The sequence below is a fragment of the Frankliniella occidentalis genome, unplaced genomic scaffold (genome assembly GCF_000697945.3).
Source record: "Frankliniella occidentalis isolate FOCC.00 unplaced genomic scaffold, Focc_3.1 Scaffold85, whole genome shotgun sequence".
Classification (NCBI taxonomy): domain Eukaryota; kingdom Metazoa; phylum Arthropoda; class Insecta; order Thysanoptera; family Thripidae; genus Frankliniella; species Frankliniella occidentalis.
The window spans coordinates 312,654-327,952 of NW_026267214.1; the positions used below are offsets into that span (position 1 = coordinate 312,654).

At 37.9% G+C, this 15,299-nt stretch overlaps 1 protein-coding gene across 5 annotated transcripts in view; it reads left to right on the top strand.

Annotated features, from left to right (window-relative positions):
* LOC113211575 (protein retinal degeneration B) overlaps positions 1–15,091 on the top strand; it is a 34,327-nt gene extending 19,236 nt beyond the window's left edge. For 2 of the 5 annotated variants that reach the window (XM_052269149.1, XM_026429983.2), the window contains exons 2-25: positions 1,041–1,277; positions 1,366–1,702; positions 1,780–1,910; positions 2,011–2,128; positions 2,368–2,600; positions 2,690–2,856; positions 2,946–3,073; positions 4,191–4,310; positions 4,403–4,618; positions 4,732–4,894; positions 4,996–5,216; positions 5,322–5,414; positions 5,502–5,613; positions 5,695–5,810; positions 5,890–6,060; positions 6,498–6,647; positions 6,845–6,993; positions 7,078–7,194; positions 7,289–7,397; positions 7,488–7,644; positions 7,736–7,885; positions 7,967–8,147; positions 8,216–8,490; positions 10,564–15,091. In XM_052269149.1, coding sequence (XP_052125109.1) covers positions 1,200–1,277; positions 1,366–1,702; positions 1,780–1,910; positions 2,011–2,128; positions 2,368–2,600; positions 2,690–2,856; positions 2,946–3,073; positions 4,191–4,310; positions 4,403–4,618; positions 4,732–4,894; positions 4,996–5,216; positions 5,322–5,414; positions 5,502–5,613; positions 5,695–5,810; positions 5,890–6,060; positions 6,498–6,647; positions 6,845–6,993; positions 7,078–7,194; positions 7,289–7,397; positions 7,488–7,644; positions 7,736–7,885; positions 7,967–8,147; positions 8,216–8,490; positions 10,564–10,759 — 3,888 coding nt within the window. In that variant the 5' untranslated portion in view covers positions 1,041–1,199 and the 3' untranslated portion in view covers positions 10,760–15,091. Of the gene's footprint in view, positions 1–1,040; positions 1,278–1,365; positions 1,703–1,779; positions 1,911–2,010; positions 2,129–2,367; positions 2,601–2,689; positions 2,857–2,945; positions 3,074–4,190; positions 4,311–4,402; positions 4,619–4,731; positions 4,895–4,995; positions 5,217–5,321; positions 5,415–5,501; positions 5,614–5,694; positions 5,811–5,889; positions 6,061–6,497; positions 6,648–6,844; positions 6,994–7,077; positions 7,195–7,288; positions 7,398–7,487; positions 7,645–7,735; positions 7,886–7,966; positions 8,148–8,215; positions 8,491–8,904; positions 9,028–9,506; positions 9,630–10,563 lie in introns of all 5 variants that reach the window. The other 3 variants (XR_008011324.1, XM_052269150.1, XM_052269151.1) reach the window with 3 other exon arrangements.
* Positions 15,092–15,299: the final 208 nt, after the last annotated feature.

The following is a 15,299-nucleotide window of genomic DNA, read 5'->3' on the forward strand; positions in this document are numbered from 1 at the left end:
ATGTTCGTGCACCATGTTCAAAAAGTTGAATACTCGTGAACACGAGGTGAACTGCCATTGAATGGTATACAATTTTATTTAAGAATATAGTAAGTGAATATCCACGGGAATATTGAATGGCAGTGTTTGCTCCGTTTTCCGCTTGAACCGTGAACATGCCGTGGACCCCTCGAGGTGGCCGCCGCCCCGGCTCAGCGTGGCTCAGCTGACGCCGCCTGGGAGGTAGGCCGGCCCGCCGCGCGCCTGTGCTCGACGGGACGGCCCAGCCTGCCAGGCGCTCTGTCCTCGCCCTGCCTTGGCCTGCCCGGGCCTGCCCCTGCCCTCCACACTCCACAGCAGCCGCAGGGCCGCAGGCGCACCCTCGGGCTACTGGCACTATGGGCCCTCTTAGCTCTGTCGGACTGCGGCCATGGAGCCCCGACGTGTCCAAAGGTCAGGCACAAGAGCGAGTCAACTACGTCTGGCCTTTCAGTCAGCGACGGACAATGAGATCGGCCCTGGCGGCAACGGCGGTGGGGTCGTCGCGGACACCGCGTCGGTCGTTTGTAAAGTCCCTTCAGTGTGAAAAGAAATGTGTGTATATTCCACATTACCCGACATTACCTCATTGTGTCTTTTTCAAAATAGGAGTGTAATTGCATTGTTTTGCGATGGGGTGCCCTTTCAACGGTCTCGCGGGGGGCGGAGGAGGTGTTCTGTGCCCCCTTGACTAGTGCGGTGAGCCGCCTGCTTACCGCCCGGGCAAATGTTTGCGCGGGTCATACAATGCTAGTGGCCCGGGCCCGCTTCGCCGTCGGCCACCCGTGGGCCACCCGGCGCCCGGGGCTCCCATGTGTACTATGTGTCCTATGTGTACCTTTGCTCAAACCTCTCCCAAACCATTTTCCACCTGTCCTGGTGGCAGGAGGGCGAAGCGAGGTCCTCATCAAGGCAAACCGGAGCAGGGCTGCGGGTGGAGCGGTGGTGGCTCTCATTCGAACGGACGCCCGCTCCTAGGCGAGATGCTTCGAGTGGCTAATGTATTTGGTTTTGTGTTTCAGGGGCAGCAGGAGCATGGCGTAACACCGCACCACGAGCTTGGCCGTGGCCGCCGGGGGCTAGCTGCAGCTGCAGCCCACCACCGCCCCACCCGGCGCCCCCCGCCGCTCGCCCCGCGCTGAGGGCCTTGTGCGTCCCGTCCGCACCGGCCCACCGTCACCATGCTCATCAAGGAGTACCGCATCCCGCTGCCGCTCACGGTGGACGAGTACCGCATCGCGCAGCTCTACATGATAGCGGTGAGCGGCGAAACTCTGTGCGGGTTGGTCTCCTTTGATGGCGGGCTTCTGATTTTACGCTCCTTTTTTTCTGTTTCTTCCACCACAGAAAAAGAGCAGAGATGAGAGTAAAGGTACAGGAAGCGGTGTTGAGATCCTGGTGAATGAACCCTATGAGGGAGGACCCGGGGGAAACGGCCAGTATACCCACAAAGTGTATCATGTTGGCAGCCATTTGCCAGGGTGGTTCAAAAGCCTCCTCCCAAAATCTGCCCTCACTGTGGAGGAGGAGGCCTGGAATGCTTACCCATATACAAAGACTCGTTACACCTGCCCATTTGTTGAAAAGTTTTCTCTGGAAATTGAAACTAGATACTTTCCAGATAATGGTTACCAAGAAAATGTGTTTGAGCTGAAAGGAAGTGACCTCCGAAATCGTATCGTTGGTGAGTGATTAGTTAAATGTGGAATTAATCTCTTGTTAAAAAGTAAGATTATGTTTCATAATAATAAATCTTCTCAGATGTCATTGATGTTGTGCGAGATCAAATTGAATATGTGCCCCAAGAAGATCCAAAACAATATGTATCAGAGAAGACGGGCCGAGGACCTCTCACTGAGAATTGGTTAGAGGAGTATTGGACTGAGTGTAAGGTGAGCTGATTTTCTATTCATTTTTTTGTTTTGAGGCACAAAGAAATAGTGCATTTCATTCCTTGCCATTAATATAAATCTTCTTTTGTCATGTATATAGAGCAAAAAGATGCCTACCTCAAGTGGCAAGGCTCTCATGTGCGCCTATAAGTTATGTCGAGTTGAATTCCGGTACTGGGGCATGCAGACAAAATTAGAAAAATTCATCCATGATGTTGGTGAGTTATTCCATACTTCAATCAATGAATGCAGGGCCCCAGTTTAGTGATCCACTTGCCACTTTGTAGTCATTTGCCCTTCCTCACTCGCAGATTGTTGATGTAGTTCTATTTTATTTATTTTTTCACTGGCTAGTGCTTCTGATACTGGGGACCCATGCTCTTATAAACTTGAACTCTTGCATACATTTTTGATTAATTTTGTACCTGAAATACATCCCCTAAAAATTATCTTCCAGCCTTAAGAAAAACTATGTTAAGAGCACATATTCAAGCATGGGTTTGGCAAGATGAGTGGGTAGGATTGACTATGGAAGATATTAGAAACATAGAGCGTGAAACTCAGGAATTACTTAAACGAACTATGGCACAAGATGGACAAAATGCTCTCACTGATTCTCCAAGTCAGGAGGCAAATCTTGCATCGGCCTCTGCCGGTGCTCCTCAGGGTAGTGGCACAGCTACTCCTTCCGTAAGTTTGTACAGCTGATTTTTTTTCCAAAGGTAAATGGCTGAAAAGAAAAAAACAAAATAAATAACTCCAATTGCCTTTTCTTCCAGGAATCATCATCATCTGCTCAAAAAACTCTTGCAGCCACACTAGGTAGCATTGAGAAGAATGATCAGGATCAGGTAACTACCCCAATGTGTGTGAAGAAAAAAACAGAGCGTACAACAGATATTCCAGCAGCTACATGCAGTTCAGATGAAGATGATTCTCCTACCAAGTATGCTTGTTATCAAAAGAACTTACCAAACATATTTATTGTATCTTTAACCTTTGTATGTTTTACAATCTATAATACTTTTCTTAAAGGGCACGACTAGATGTTACGGACTCGAGGCAAAAGGTCTGGATGGGTAGTGAGACCGCCTCATGGCGCATGCAGAGTATTGTACGCGACTCGGATTCTGATAGTGATGACGAATATTTTGACTGCCAAGGTAAGCTGAACAATGTTTTTTCTGTGTTTGTTTGTTCAAGCTTGTCACGAATTGTTGTACTGTGAGAATATGGTGCAGCCTCTTCTCTCATTCTCACGGTACATGTTCTTAAAATTGTTGCTACATTTGCAAAGAACTTTTCATGTCTGTGTATATTTTAGTTACTATTGCATGAATTACTCTCCCCAAAATAAGAAACATATTCAATTTAATTTGTAGGCAGTACTGTGCATGTTATACAGTTGAAGCTGATCTGTTCTTTGTTATACTAGCAACTTTATCATCCCTAAAATCAGTCCTTATGTCAATAATCTTGCTGTGACTGTTCAACTTAAAATGGCTATCATATTTCTATCCCACCTCATGCATTCTTTTTCATTTTCACTTCACTCTGGAAATTTGGGGCTATATTACAAAAAAATATATTAAAAAATACAGTTGGCGTGCGGTTTGTTATCCCGGTAATAAAGGGTAGGTATAAGAATAGTGCTGGTATAATTGTTATTAAAAGAGATTTCTTAGACCATTGAATTATTTCATCACAAAATGCTTTCAAGCACTCTACAGTTTTGCTTAAGACCATTCATGCATCTGAATGACTTGATTGATTGTTGATAGAGCATTTTTTTCTATTCATTCTTCTTATAGCCTACAAATTATAAATAATTGCGCTATAGCTAGTCATCTCAAAAACACCCGCTAACAACATTGCTTGTTGTGTGTATCATCCAACGATCCAGGAGAAGCGTTAACTTCTAACTTTTGCCTTTACACCAATCCTACACCACTAGTTTGAGTGATCTAGAAATTTATCAACCACTGTTTCCTTACCTTAGTGTGACACACGGAATATTTCAAAGAGTGTTGCAACATAAATTTTCATCTTGTACCAAGACAAAGTGTGTGCATTGTTTTCTGTTTGCCTTGAAGTAATGGAAGCAATTTAGCATAGAATACATCCATTTAGTAATTTAGTTGTCAGTACAAGATTGTGAGAAACAGTTATTGTTTTGCACTTTATGTAATATTTAACTCCTTGAGCGTTTCTGCATATTCTAAAATTTGCTAGACTTTCCATCTCAATTAAACATTTTTTCTCCCTTTTATTCTCTTATAGGTTCACATTCTATATCCGAAGATGCTGAGGTTGAGGCCCTTGCAAAATGGAGTTCTTTAGAACTTTTGAATGAAGAAAATACTGAAGGACCCACTGCATCCAACACTCGAGATAAAAATGGTAACTACAATATATACCTGTTCTTTATATACCTATATACACATAGTACTGATAGAAACATAAATTTACTCATCTAATAAATTTTATTACAGATAGCATATTTTCTCACACGTACCTTCAAAGAGTTGTCAGTGAGCGGACAAAAGCAGGTGGACGGGGAAGAATGCTACATTATGCAGGACGCAGCAGCATCGAAGTTGATGCATTATCATGTCCTGGGTCGCCAACCATGTCTCTTGTAACTGGGCAGCAGCCATCATGTCCTACATCCGTCCTTCTTCTGGTGATGCATGCTGGCAGTGTATTGGGTAAACCTCTTTCCTAGTATATCACCTACTTTCTTAATAGTACTTACTTTCCAAATATCTCTTGCTACAAAATTTTACAAACATATTTATAACTTATGAAAATTTTATTGCAGATGCTAATACAGAGCTTCCTGCTAAGAAATCTGACATCACAACGTTTAGAGGCTCATTTGAATGTGTTATGCGACAGCATTATCCATCAATGGTGGGCCATGTAGCCATTAAGTTAGTCAGCTGCCCATCTGTGTGCACAGAGGGTCTTGGTATTTTATCTAGGTAAGCTTCTTGGTGCTAAAAATAACTTTTCTCTAACACTTTTTGAACCGTTTAATTTTCATGCCCGCATGCATATTAATTTTTTTTCCTCTGTCCCTCAGTCTTAACCCATACAGTTTTGATGTCTCTCCATCTTGTCTGGATGCTCCACAAGTTACGCATGATTCTATTCCAATTGGTTCCATACCTTTGTTGGCAACTGCCAATGCAGCAGAGTATCAAGATGCAGTTTCTAGAGCTGTCACCAATGCCAATAGCACTTATCATGAGTTTTTGAAGTCAGAGGAGGGTCTTGGTTTTAGTGGACAAATTTGCATTATTGGTGAGATTGATTTTTCTTGTAGAAAATTGAAGTTTAAGTGCATTATGTTCAAAACAATATTTTTCTAATGCTCATATGTTTTATTCTCTTTTTAAAAAAATTAAGGGGATTCAATGGGTTCTGTCCTTGCGTATGATGCATTATGCCGCTCAGGATCAAGGCAAGACTTGGATAATGATATAGAACAGCGAAGTGGAGGTAGGACTAATTTAATTCCAGATCTTTGTTCTCTGTATGAGGTATGATACCAATATTGCTTATTTTTTTTCTCATCCTCTCTTTTAGAGGACCATGAGCTGCATCGTAGCCACTGTGATATTGGAGATGAAACCTATCTGTCAGCAAGCCGACTGCTCAGTGCTCCGAGTGGAAACAGACGAAGATCATCATCTACAAGGTGAAAACCAATCCTTTAAACTCACCTTCACTTGTTTTTGTCACTAAAAAAGATGTTAATGCTTTGTTGTGTCTTTTGCAGTGATCATGCTCACCAAATAAAACTTGAGTTTGAAGTGAGTGAATTATTCATGTTTGGGAGTCCTTTGGCACTTGTTTTGGCATACCGAAAAATATCAGTTGCAGAGGAAAAGAATGGTAAACCTTTTCACTGACATTCTGGAATATTTGAACTACTTGAGTCCCAGTGCTAAAATCCATTTTTGTCTTTTTGCAGCTCCCATATCTCGTCCATGTGTTCAACAAGTGTACAACCTGTTTCACCCAACTGACCCAGTAGCAGCTCGCATTGAACCACTACTCTCTGCTCGGTTCTCTATGTTACCTCCAATCAACATTCCTCGATATCAAAAGTATCCCCTTGGAAATGGTCAACCATACCACTTGTGTAAGTAATTACAAACAAATAATTTTTAATACAGCTCGACATCAAGAGTATTCTTTTCTTGATTCCTTTCTATACTGTCCTTCCAAGTACTAACTAGCTTTGACGTACTAAAGCATGGTAGGACTCATCTCTTCAGAAACATTTGTGGTTCTTTGTTTGAACAAATTAAGCCTAGTGTCTAGTCTTATAAATTTCTTCACCACTGATTGCTTTCATCTATTTATTGTACATGTGTCTATTTGTCCCCTTTTGAGTTTGTATTGTTTATTACATCTCACTACAACTGTATATTATTTAACAAAGGGTAATGCAATCACTTAAGTGACATGACAATGACAAGCTTAAGTTTTGTCAAATTGATTGTTTCTCAAAATTTGTTCTGAAACAAAAAATTGAGATGTTTGAATTGTTTCTTATTTGCACGCTCGCATATAAAGTGGAAGTCATCCAGGCGAACCCGCAGACTTTCTCAGATGGTCTCAGTGTTGCTACTCCTACCTCTCACTTGCGACGTATGTCTGAAATCAGCATTCAAAGCACTGTCTCTGGTGTCATAGACTCTCTACCCCTTCACACCATCAATGCCTGTGAGTGTTGTTGTGTGCCACCTGTAGACCTGCTTTTTCTGTGATCTACCTCCACTTCTAATAACATTTTCTTTATACTTGTAGTCTATGTCTAAAAATATATTTTTCATTTAAAGAAATGCATATTTTTTAAAAACAGTTTACAGCTAGTGAATTCCTGTTGAAAATATCTTATTTTTACTGCATCTTGTGTACAGTGACTCAAAAATGGTGGGGAAATAAACGGTTGGACTATGCCTTATACTGCCCAGAAGGCTTGTCCAACTTCCCTACCAATGCACTCCCACATCTCTTTCATGCTAGTTACTGGGAATCATCAGATGTTATTGCTTTCATCTTACGGCAGGTAATAAAATGTCTTAAATGGCATCTACATTTGTTATCTACACACCCTGATAATACATTAACATTAATATAAAATTGTTGACAGCTGGGACGCTTTGAGCTTCTTCAAGCTCTAGGTCATGATGACAAAGATCTAGTAGCTTTTAGTCCCAATCAACCCCGTGAAAAATGGATTCGGAAACGAACATCTGTGAAGTTAAAGGTGAGTTACATGTGTTCAATTATTCAAAGTCACCAATATGAAACTTCTGTTTGTTAAATAGATTGAGTCAACTATCATGCTTCTTTTGCTTTAGAATGTTTCACCAAATCATCGAGCTAATGATGTTATTGTAAAGGAGGGTAAACCGCAAACTCTTTTAGCAAGATTTATGTATGGTCCCCTTGATATGATAACACTACATGGTAAGCATTTTATTTTATTTAAAAAAATCTAAATTTGATGACAAGGCCAATTGCAAATTTACTTATTTATTCTTCCTATTTTATTTTCAGGAGAAAAGATTGACATTCACATTATGAAAGATGCTCCTGCTGGCGAATGGCAATTACTATCTACTGAAGTGACTGACAAAAATGGTCGAGTTTCATATACAATCCCTTCTGATAAGGCTTTGGGCTATGGTATTTACCCGATCAAAATGGTTGTGAGGTAGGTTTGAACTCCGTAGGCTTATTTATTTCCTCTGTGTGCAATTCTGAAACCAACACCGCTAACAATTTGTTATTTTTATTTTTGGCAGAGGAGATCACACATCTGCAGATTTCTATATGGCTGTTGTTCCGCCCAAAACTGAATGTATAGTCTTCAGCATAGATGGTTCCTTTACAGCAAGTATGTCAGTAACTGGAAGGGACCCTAAAGTTCGGGCTGGAGCTGTTGATGTTGTCAGGTAGTGTGAACTAAATTTCTATGACTTTAACATTTATCCCCGATAACCAATTTAAATGCAATTCTTCTTTTCAATTTCTAGACACTGGCAAGAATTGGGTTATTTGATAATATATGTAACTGGGCGACCAGATATGCAACAGCAAAAAGTTGTGTCGTGGCTCTCTCAGCACAACTTTCCTCATGGGTTGGTTTCATTTGCTGATGGTTTGTCAACTGATCCTCTTAGACACAAAACTACATACTTACAAGCTCTACAAGAGGTAAACATGTAAATCTTTTTTAAACCAAATGGATGGTTCGATACTAACTGAATGATTACTTCTTGCAGGCACATGATGTTCTCATTCATTCTGCTTATGGAAGCAGCAAGGACATTGCTGTATACAGATCTCTTGACCCCATTCCAAAGCAAATTTACATAATTGGGAAGGTGTCTAAGAAACATCAGTCTCAAGCCATTGTTCTCTCTGAGGGCTATGCTGCTCATCTTGCCCAACTTGTAGCTCCAGGAGGCTCCCGCCCTGCCCAGGGAAATGCTCGTATGGTGATCCCCAGAGGATATTTTGGCCTACCAGGACACAATGCATCCCTTAGAAGGAGAAGGTATGTATACTAACATCGATGTAACTTTTTGGAAATGAGATAGCTTGACATTGAAGAGAGAAGAGAACGTTCTGATTTGCAGCTTGCTTCTGTGCTTTAAACTGGACTCTCTTCTCTTATTGTTGAACCATTTCCACTTTCCTTATTGCTCATATTCCTGGTTTTGGTTGAGTAACCAAGGAGATCTCAGGGAGTGGCTCGAATCATTTTGATCTTAATCTAATCTAATGATATTCAGCAATGCACACCTTCACTTATTTCATCACAGAATTAAATATTGTATGTTTGCATGTTTTACAAAACTAACTTACTAATTGTTTTGAAAGGACACAACTTTTGTGTGCTGTTCATTCACACATGTGTGTGGAGTTATAAAACAAGGTGACATTCCTTGATGAACATTTTCTTTTACAGCAAAGACACAGTGGGAAGTTCCCCTGGTAGGACCAATCTGTACATTAAGAGGAAAGTTTACATTAGCCATGTCTAAATCAAGGGAAAATTTGGTTCCCCACATGTTTTCCAATAATTTTTTTGGTAATTACTCATTTAATATAAAGGTTAATGTTTAAGAATTGCATGATTGCTTTTTTTTGTGGTACCTCTAGTGCTTATAAAATTCAAAAGCGCAACATACTTAAGCAAAATTATCATAGTTTCACTCTAAAATTCCACATAACTCAACAAAATTGACAAAATTGTCAATTACATTATTTTCACAAATTTGAATCCCTTATGCATTTTTGATGTATCACTTACATAAGTAATTTCTCTTGGTTAAAATTTTTACATCACATTGAAATTTCCCTAATTGGAATGTCATTTTTTATTTATAACTACATACACTACCACTTCAAGAGGATTGATATATGTACATTGATCAAGGGCCACTTCATTATGCAAACAGATGCTAAGTGAAGTTCAAACAGAAAACCAGTCTTACAGTATTGAGTTTTTTTTTAAAAATTGAATGATTTAAGTCTCTTGAGTCACAGTCCCCTCTCTGTGGTGTGCAGGCTCCAGTCTTAAGGTTCTCCCTTCCTGCATGTACCCGGCTTGAGTTCAAGCTGTGTGACAAATGCAACTAACATTTGAAACAACAGTATTTGTCACTGATCATAGCTACAACCTTCATGGAGGTAAAATGTCCTTGTAAAATACCTAAACTTTTACCAATCTAAACCTTTTTGTCTAATGCACGGTGTGTTTTGAATGTGATACTGTCATATGCTTATTTTCCTAATCTATTCAGTTTTGTTCATTTTTCCCTAATGGCAATACACATTCACATTAGATAAGACAGTCAACCAATCACCACTATTTAGTGTTTTTGCACTTTTGTTTACTTGTCAAGTTTCTAAACAATTCAATTAGTATTTTTTATTCTTTTGTTGGAAAAGAAGTAATGTATTGCAAATTTGACACCTATTTTTATATTATTGGGACTTGATATCCATCATGGAATCCATGTTGATGCATGTTTTGATGAGTGGAATGTGGAATATTATGCACCGCCCACTGCTTTGTTCTATCTGAGCACCCCACGTTGGGACAAGAGGATTTATGACTAGAGCTCTAGATTAACCTGATATTTAGGTTTAATCACACGGAATGTTCTTTGTGATTGTTTTGACACAAATTAGTTGGTATTGCATTGCATTCTGAGGAAATAGCTACAAAAAATAAAATAATAAAGATTCAAATATTTGAAGTGTTACCTTAAACACATTGAGTACCTGAGTAAATCCCTGATAAAATAACAATCGTCTATTTGAAAGAGAGTTTTGTCTTTCTCTGCTCTTTTTGTTTCTTTTTCCTTTGTGTATTGAAGCACTTTATTTCCTAGCATTATTTCTCTATGGGTGGGATCTAGAAGTTTACACCCTACGAGAGAGGGAATGTTAGGAATACCTTAGTTTCAGTGATGCTCCGGCTTAGCTCTGTATTTATGGAATAGAAAGCACAAAGTACATGTATATCTCACTCCTATTTTCACAAGTTGTTGAAGTTGAGGTGTAATGTAAGAACACAATCTACAATTGATCTGCATTGACCGTTCATTAATTATTCCAGGAATGCTGCTAAAAGAACAAAGTCATTCCCAGTCATGGGTCATAGTCAAGATGTGAGTACAGCTCCTAGTCGAGGTCTACGGGGCAGTTCCGCACCACATTCGGCTACTGGTCCAGCACCATCTTGTATCCCTCCCCAGACGCCCCCTGCTCAGACAGCATCTGGGACAGGAACAGGAGTCTCTGATAAACTGTGACGAAGCATGTCGCGCTGCTCCTGTTTCTTCAGCTCCAAAGACTCTACGACGTCTGGTGAGGACAATTTACCTTCACCGAAGTAGTCGACATTCCAAATCCCATAGTTCCTTATCTACCTCAAAAGCACTCTATGGAGCATCATTTGTTTAATGTTGGACGGATTCTTAAGGGTGCTTTCAAAAATGGTATCTTGAGAGATGGTTCTCTGTGGGAAAATTTGTGAATAAAGCTGGGTAAGAAAACTGCAGCGCAGTACATTTTTAATATATTATCTTTTAAAACTGAGTGCTTAGGTCACATGGTTTCTGTGTAAAAGTAAATGTTTTAGTTTTAGATGAGTTGTAGAGAAAATTCCTTCATCAAATCAAAATTCCAATGCCAATGATGTTTCTTACTGTGGAAAATATAAGGTACCATTTTAAAGGATTGCATTAAGTAAAATTGAAACATGTTTAGAACAATGCCAATGACATAGCATTTTCATCTCACACTTGATTGAAGTGTAATTTTTTTTTCTCTGGTATTTATTTTAATCTGTTTAGTATAACTTTGAAAAGATGTATTAAACTTGTACTGCCAATGGCACGCACACATCCAAACATACTACATCAATCATCACTTAAATGTTCATTATTTAAGGGGAGAAAAAAACCTTGTGCAATCTCTCATACATGTACCGTATTATATTTTATACCAAAGAAATGGTTGGTTTGGAGTAAACACTTTACATGTTGGAATGAGCTTCATTTTTTATATCTTAACCGTAAGATTCATTGACTTCATGTGTAAGTAGATGACCTAGACTCAAGAACTCTTATAGCATTTTAAGTGTACATACATTTTGAGTGTCATTGGGAAAAAATAAAACTAACTTTATGTCTTCATTTGATAGATGTTACAGTAAAAGACCTTCAGAAGCTTTCTTGCTGAATTACACATATCATGTTTTACTGTAAGGTTTGTAGAATTAGTATGAAAATGTATATAATGTTCATATTTTGTCTGTATTATGTTGCCTCCTTTGCAAATTACTGAACTGTTACAGAGTGTGCTTATTTAATTCAATGGAGATGCGAATCTACTGTTTGTTTGCAAATCTAGAATCCCATCTTTTGTGAGACTGCAGCATTTCCATTTATAGTACTTACAAGCATACTGGTGATAAAATATTAAGTGAATGTGGCTACATATGTGCATATGTATTACATATTTTTGTTTCAAACCAAAAGGCTGTGTTTGTTCATTGCTAACCATAAATCTCATCCTTTCCCCCCATACCCATAAAATCAAGTCAGCCTAACTCCTGTACACGTCCTCCTTTCAAACACTGAGAGTTTGATACTGTAATTGTTGTAGCTAGTTAAAAAATATCTTAATGATTGTATTATGTGTAGGTTTAAGCAGTCTTATTTGCAAGAGTTGGTACCTTTCTAAGGCATATTCTTCGTAAAAAGTGGAAATTGCTCGAAGTACTTTGTTCTAAAAACCAATGTTACCATTATTTTAATTGAATGTTGTACAGGGTTCATTCATAGAAATGTATATTGTCTATGTTTTAATTTTTCAGAGTGTACTTGAACTTATCCGCCCAAGAGTTTCATGTGTTTATTCTTTAAGTGAGCTTGTGTTTTCAAAATTCTTGTGTGTATAAGATTACTTAATAGGTTCATACATTTCTTTACTGGCATTTTTCAGAATTGTCAACTGCCCCCTACATTAACTTTACCTGAAGTTTCCATCACGTTAAAAGCAAACCAACAAAAAAACATGGATTAAGCATTATTTTTTTGCAAACAGATGTATAAACTGCCTCATCATAATAAATTTAGGTACTTCTCATTATTACCTCTACTTGTGTCCTGTGAAGTGATGGCTCTTGAGCATTAAGTAATTAATTTAACTGAAACTAGAAAATATATGCCTGCTAAGAATATTTTTCTACTGTTGCTACTTTCTTCGCGCTTTTGCTTTGGAAACTATGATCAGCCTTGTGATCATATTGTTGCTTTGGATTTATGGTGGCTGACTTACTAATTCTACTATTGTAGCCTTAATTGGTTAAGTATAAATATTATTGTGCCATCCATTATTGTTTAGTTAAAGAAGCTAAATATATGAAATCATTAGTTTTGTTAAAAGTTCAACCTAAAGGGGGAAGGCTCCAGGCTTTAAATTTGTTATCAATTGAAATAACATGACATGATTTTACATCTACCCTTATATTCTCAAATAAGTGGGCTTGTGAAATTATTTTTTGTTTTGTTAATTTGGTGAGGTGATGATACGCTTAAAAGTATAGTTTGGACAAAGTAATTGTCATATTAGAATTACTAGGAACATTTTGTCATTTATTGATTGTTCTATTTTTAAGCTGGCCCTTTAGGCAATTCCCTGTTTTTACTATTTTAAGGTAAACTACTATTTTTATGCAGCTGTTTGATGTTTATGAGTTGCTAAAGATCTATTACTGTATATGAATGGAAATTATTATCAGATTTTTGATTTAAATTACTCTAGCCTTTTTATTCTTGCTCTTCCGCAGTCTTAAGAAATGAGCAATAATTGAAGTACAGCTTTGGGCAGTTTGTTGAGAGCCCTTGTTCAAATTGTACATTAAACATTTCTTGTCCGACTAAGTGTCACACGGCCTTTTCCATTTGCATTGGTAACACATACCCAGCCAGAAATCAGTGATCGAGTCAATATTGACCGACGTTGAATTGATGTCGGTTGCAACACAGATTTCTGGCTGGGTAGATGTGTTGTTTGCAAACAATGAAAGCATAAATATTGTGTATTGTAATTTTAAATCATTTTCATGAAAGGATGTTTCCATATTAGATGTAGAGCTATTGCTCACATGCGGAGCAGTACACAGCAAAATTAACTATTTTAACTCCAACGTTTTGTATTTTTGTGAAACATTAACAGTATGGTAATTATTAGCCATTTATTTTCAAACATTAGAGAGCATTTATTAAAAAACAAAACAAAAGCATAAGATTTGGTGTAGGTTGGATGAAAAATATGACTTTTGAAATCATTATTTACTGCCTTTATATTCCATGTCATTGGTTCATATTGCATGGCTCAGAGAAGTGATTGCGTGTTTACCTGTTTTATCTTGCTAGCACAGAATAACAGTTTCGTAGTGCTTGTTTTGATGTATTTAAATCTGTTTCGTTACGGATTTCCTCTAAAGCCATAATAAATAACTTCCAAACATCCATTAGATTCTAAGAAATGTAAAGACAATCTTTATGAAAGGGATTTCAACAATAATTACTCTAGCATGGTTGATGAAAAGCAAGTTAAAATAGTGAGTTCTATCTCTTGTACACCTTTCCTGAATTTAACACAAGGTTTGTGAGAAATTATTGAGTTTACAGGACACCAAAAATCATACCTTATAATATAATGAGAGTGCTCTAATCAACTTTGCATGGTGAAGTTTGTGACAAAAACTTTCTTGAACTTGAATGACCCCAATGATGTGGCACAGCCGTACTTCTCCAATGTAGTGTGACATCTGTTTGTTCATCCCCATCCCTCCAATATTAATTGCAACATAAAGAAGACGTTTGTTGGCATTTCTTATGGGAATTTTTTTCTACTCCTGCTGAACAAAATGAGTCAATATCTATTTCATTTCAAATTCCTGTCACAGTAGTTCATAGTTTCCTGTGATTTTTATTTCAAATTTGTTAATAAGATTCAATGTTACCAATTATTGACTAGGTTGTAGTGAAATTGTTTGTGAATAATCTAAGGTAGATTTCTAAAGGACAATGTTCCCGGCCTTAAATATTTTTTTGGGTTAATTTACTGAAATTAAGTAATAATTATCTCACCTGTGATTTATAGATGGAACATATTTGAGGAAGTTTACTGAGTATGTCAAACAAATGGGCTCACTTTGCGTAGATGCTTCACCTTTTCTCCTGTTCTATGCCAGTGTAAGATTTAGCTTTTATGAAGGGAAAAAGAAAATGTTTGTTGAGAGGAGGTATGAATGTACCCAAGTGTATTCCATTTAAAATAAACCAAATTATGTTGCCAGAAACAAATCAACTGTCTTCTAAACTGCTAGTGATTCTGCTGTGAATAATGGGTTCTTAATAAAGAGGATCATTTACAGTTATTCCAGTTTATTTCCATTCATTTTGAATGTTGAGATAACAACATCATAACAATACAAGTACTTCCGTGCACAACCACACGCTTCAATGAACAAAATTTCCCAGATCATTTACATATATCACAGAAGATATTACCAAGTTTGACAAGTATTCAACAGCATGAAGAAGCAGGCTTCATAGTCACTATAAAAACTAATAAAAAATATTCTGAATTCCTGTAATGTGTTGCATTGATCGCAAACAAATCTGAGGGCAGTGTTTACAAAAAGGGTCATGAAATTGCTGACTTCATTCTTAATCCTTTCAAAACTGGTATTTGTACAAAATTTTTGTAGATACCACATCACTTTTTATTGAATACTGATGTACTATCACAAGCAAAAAAATCATTAATAAAAAG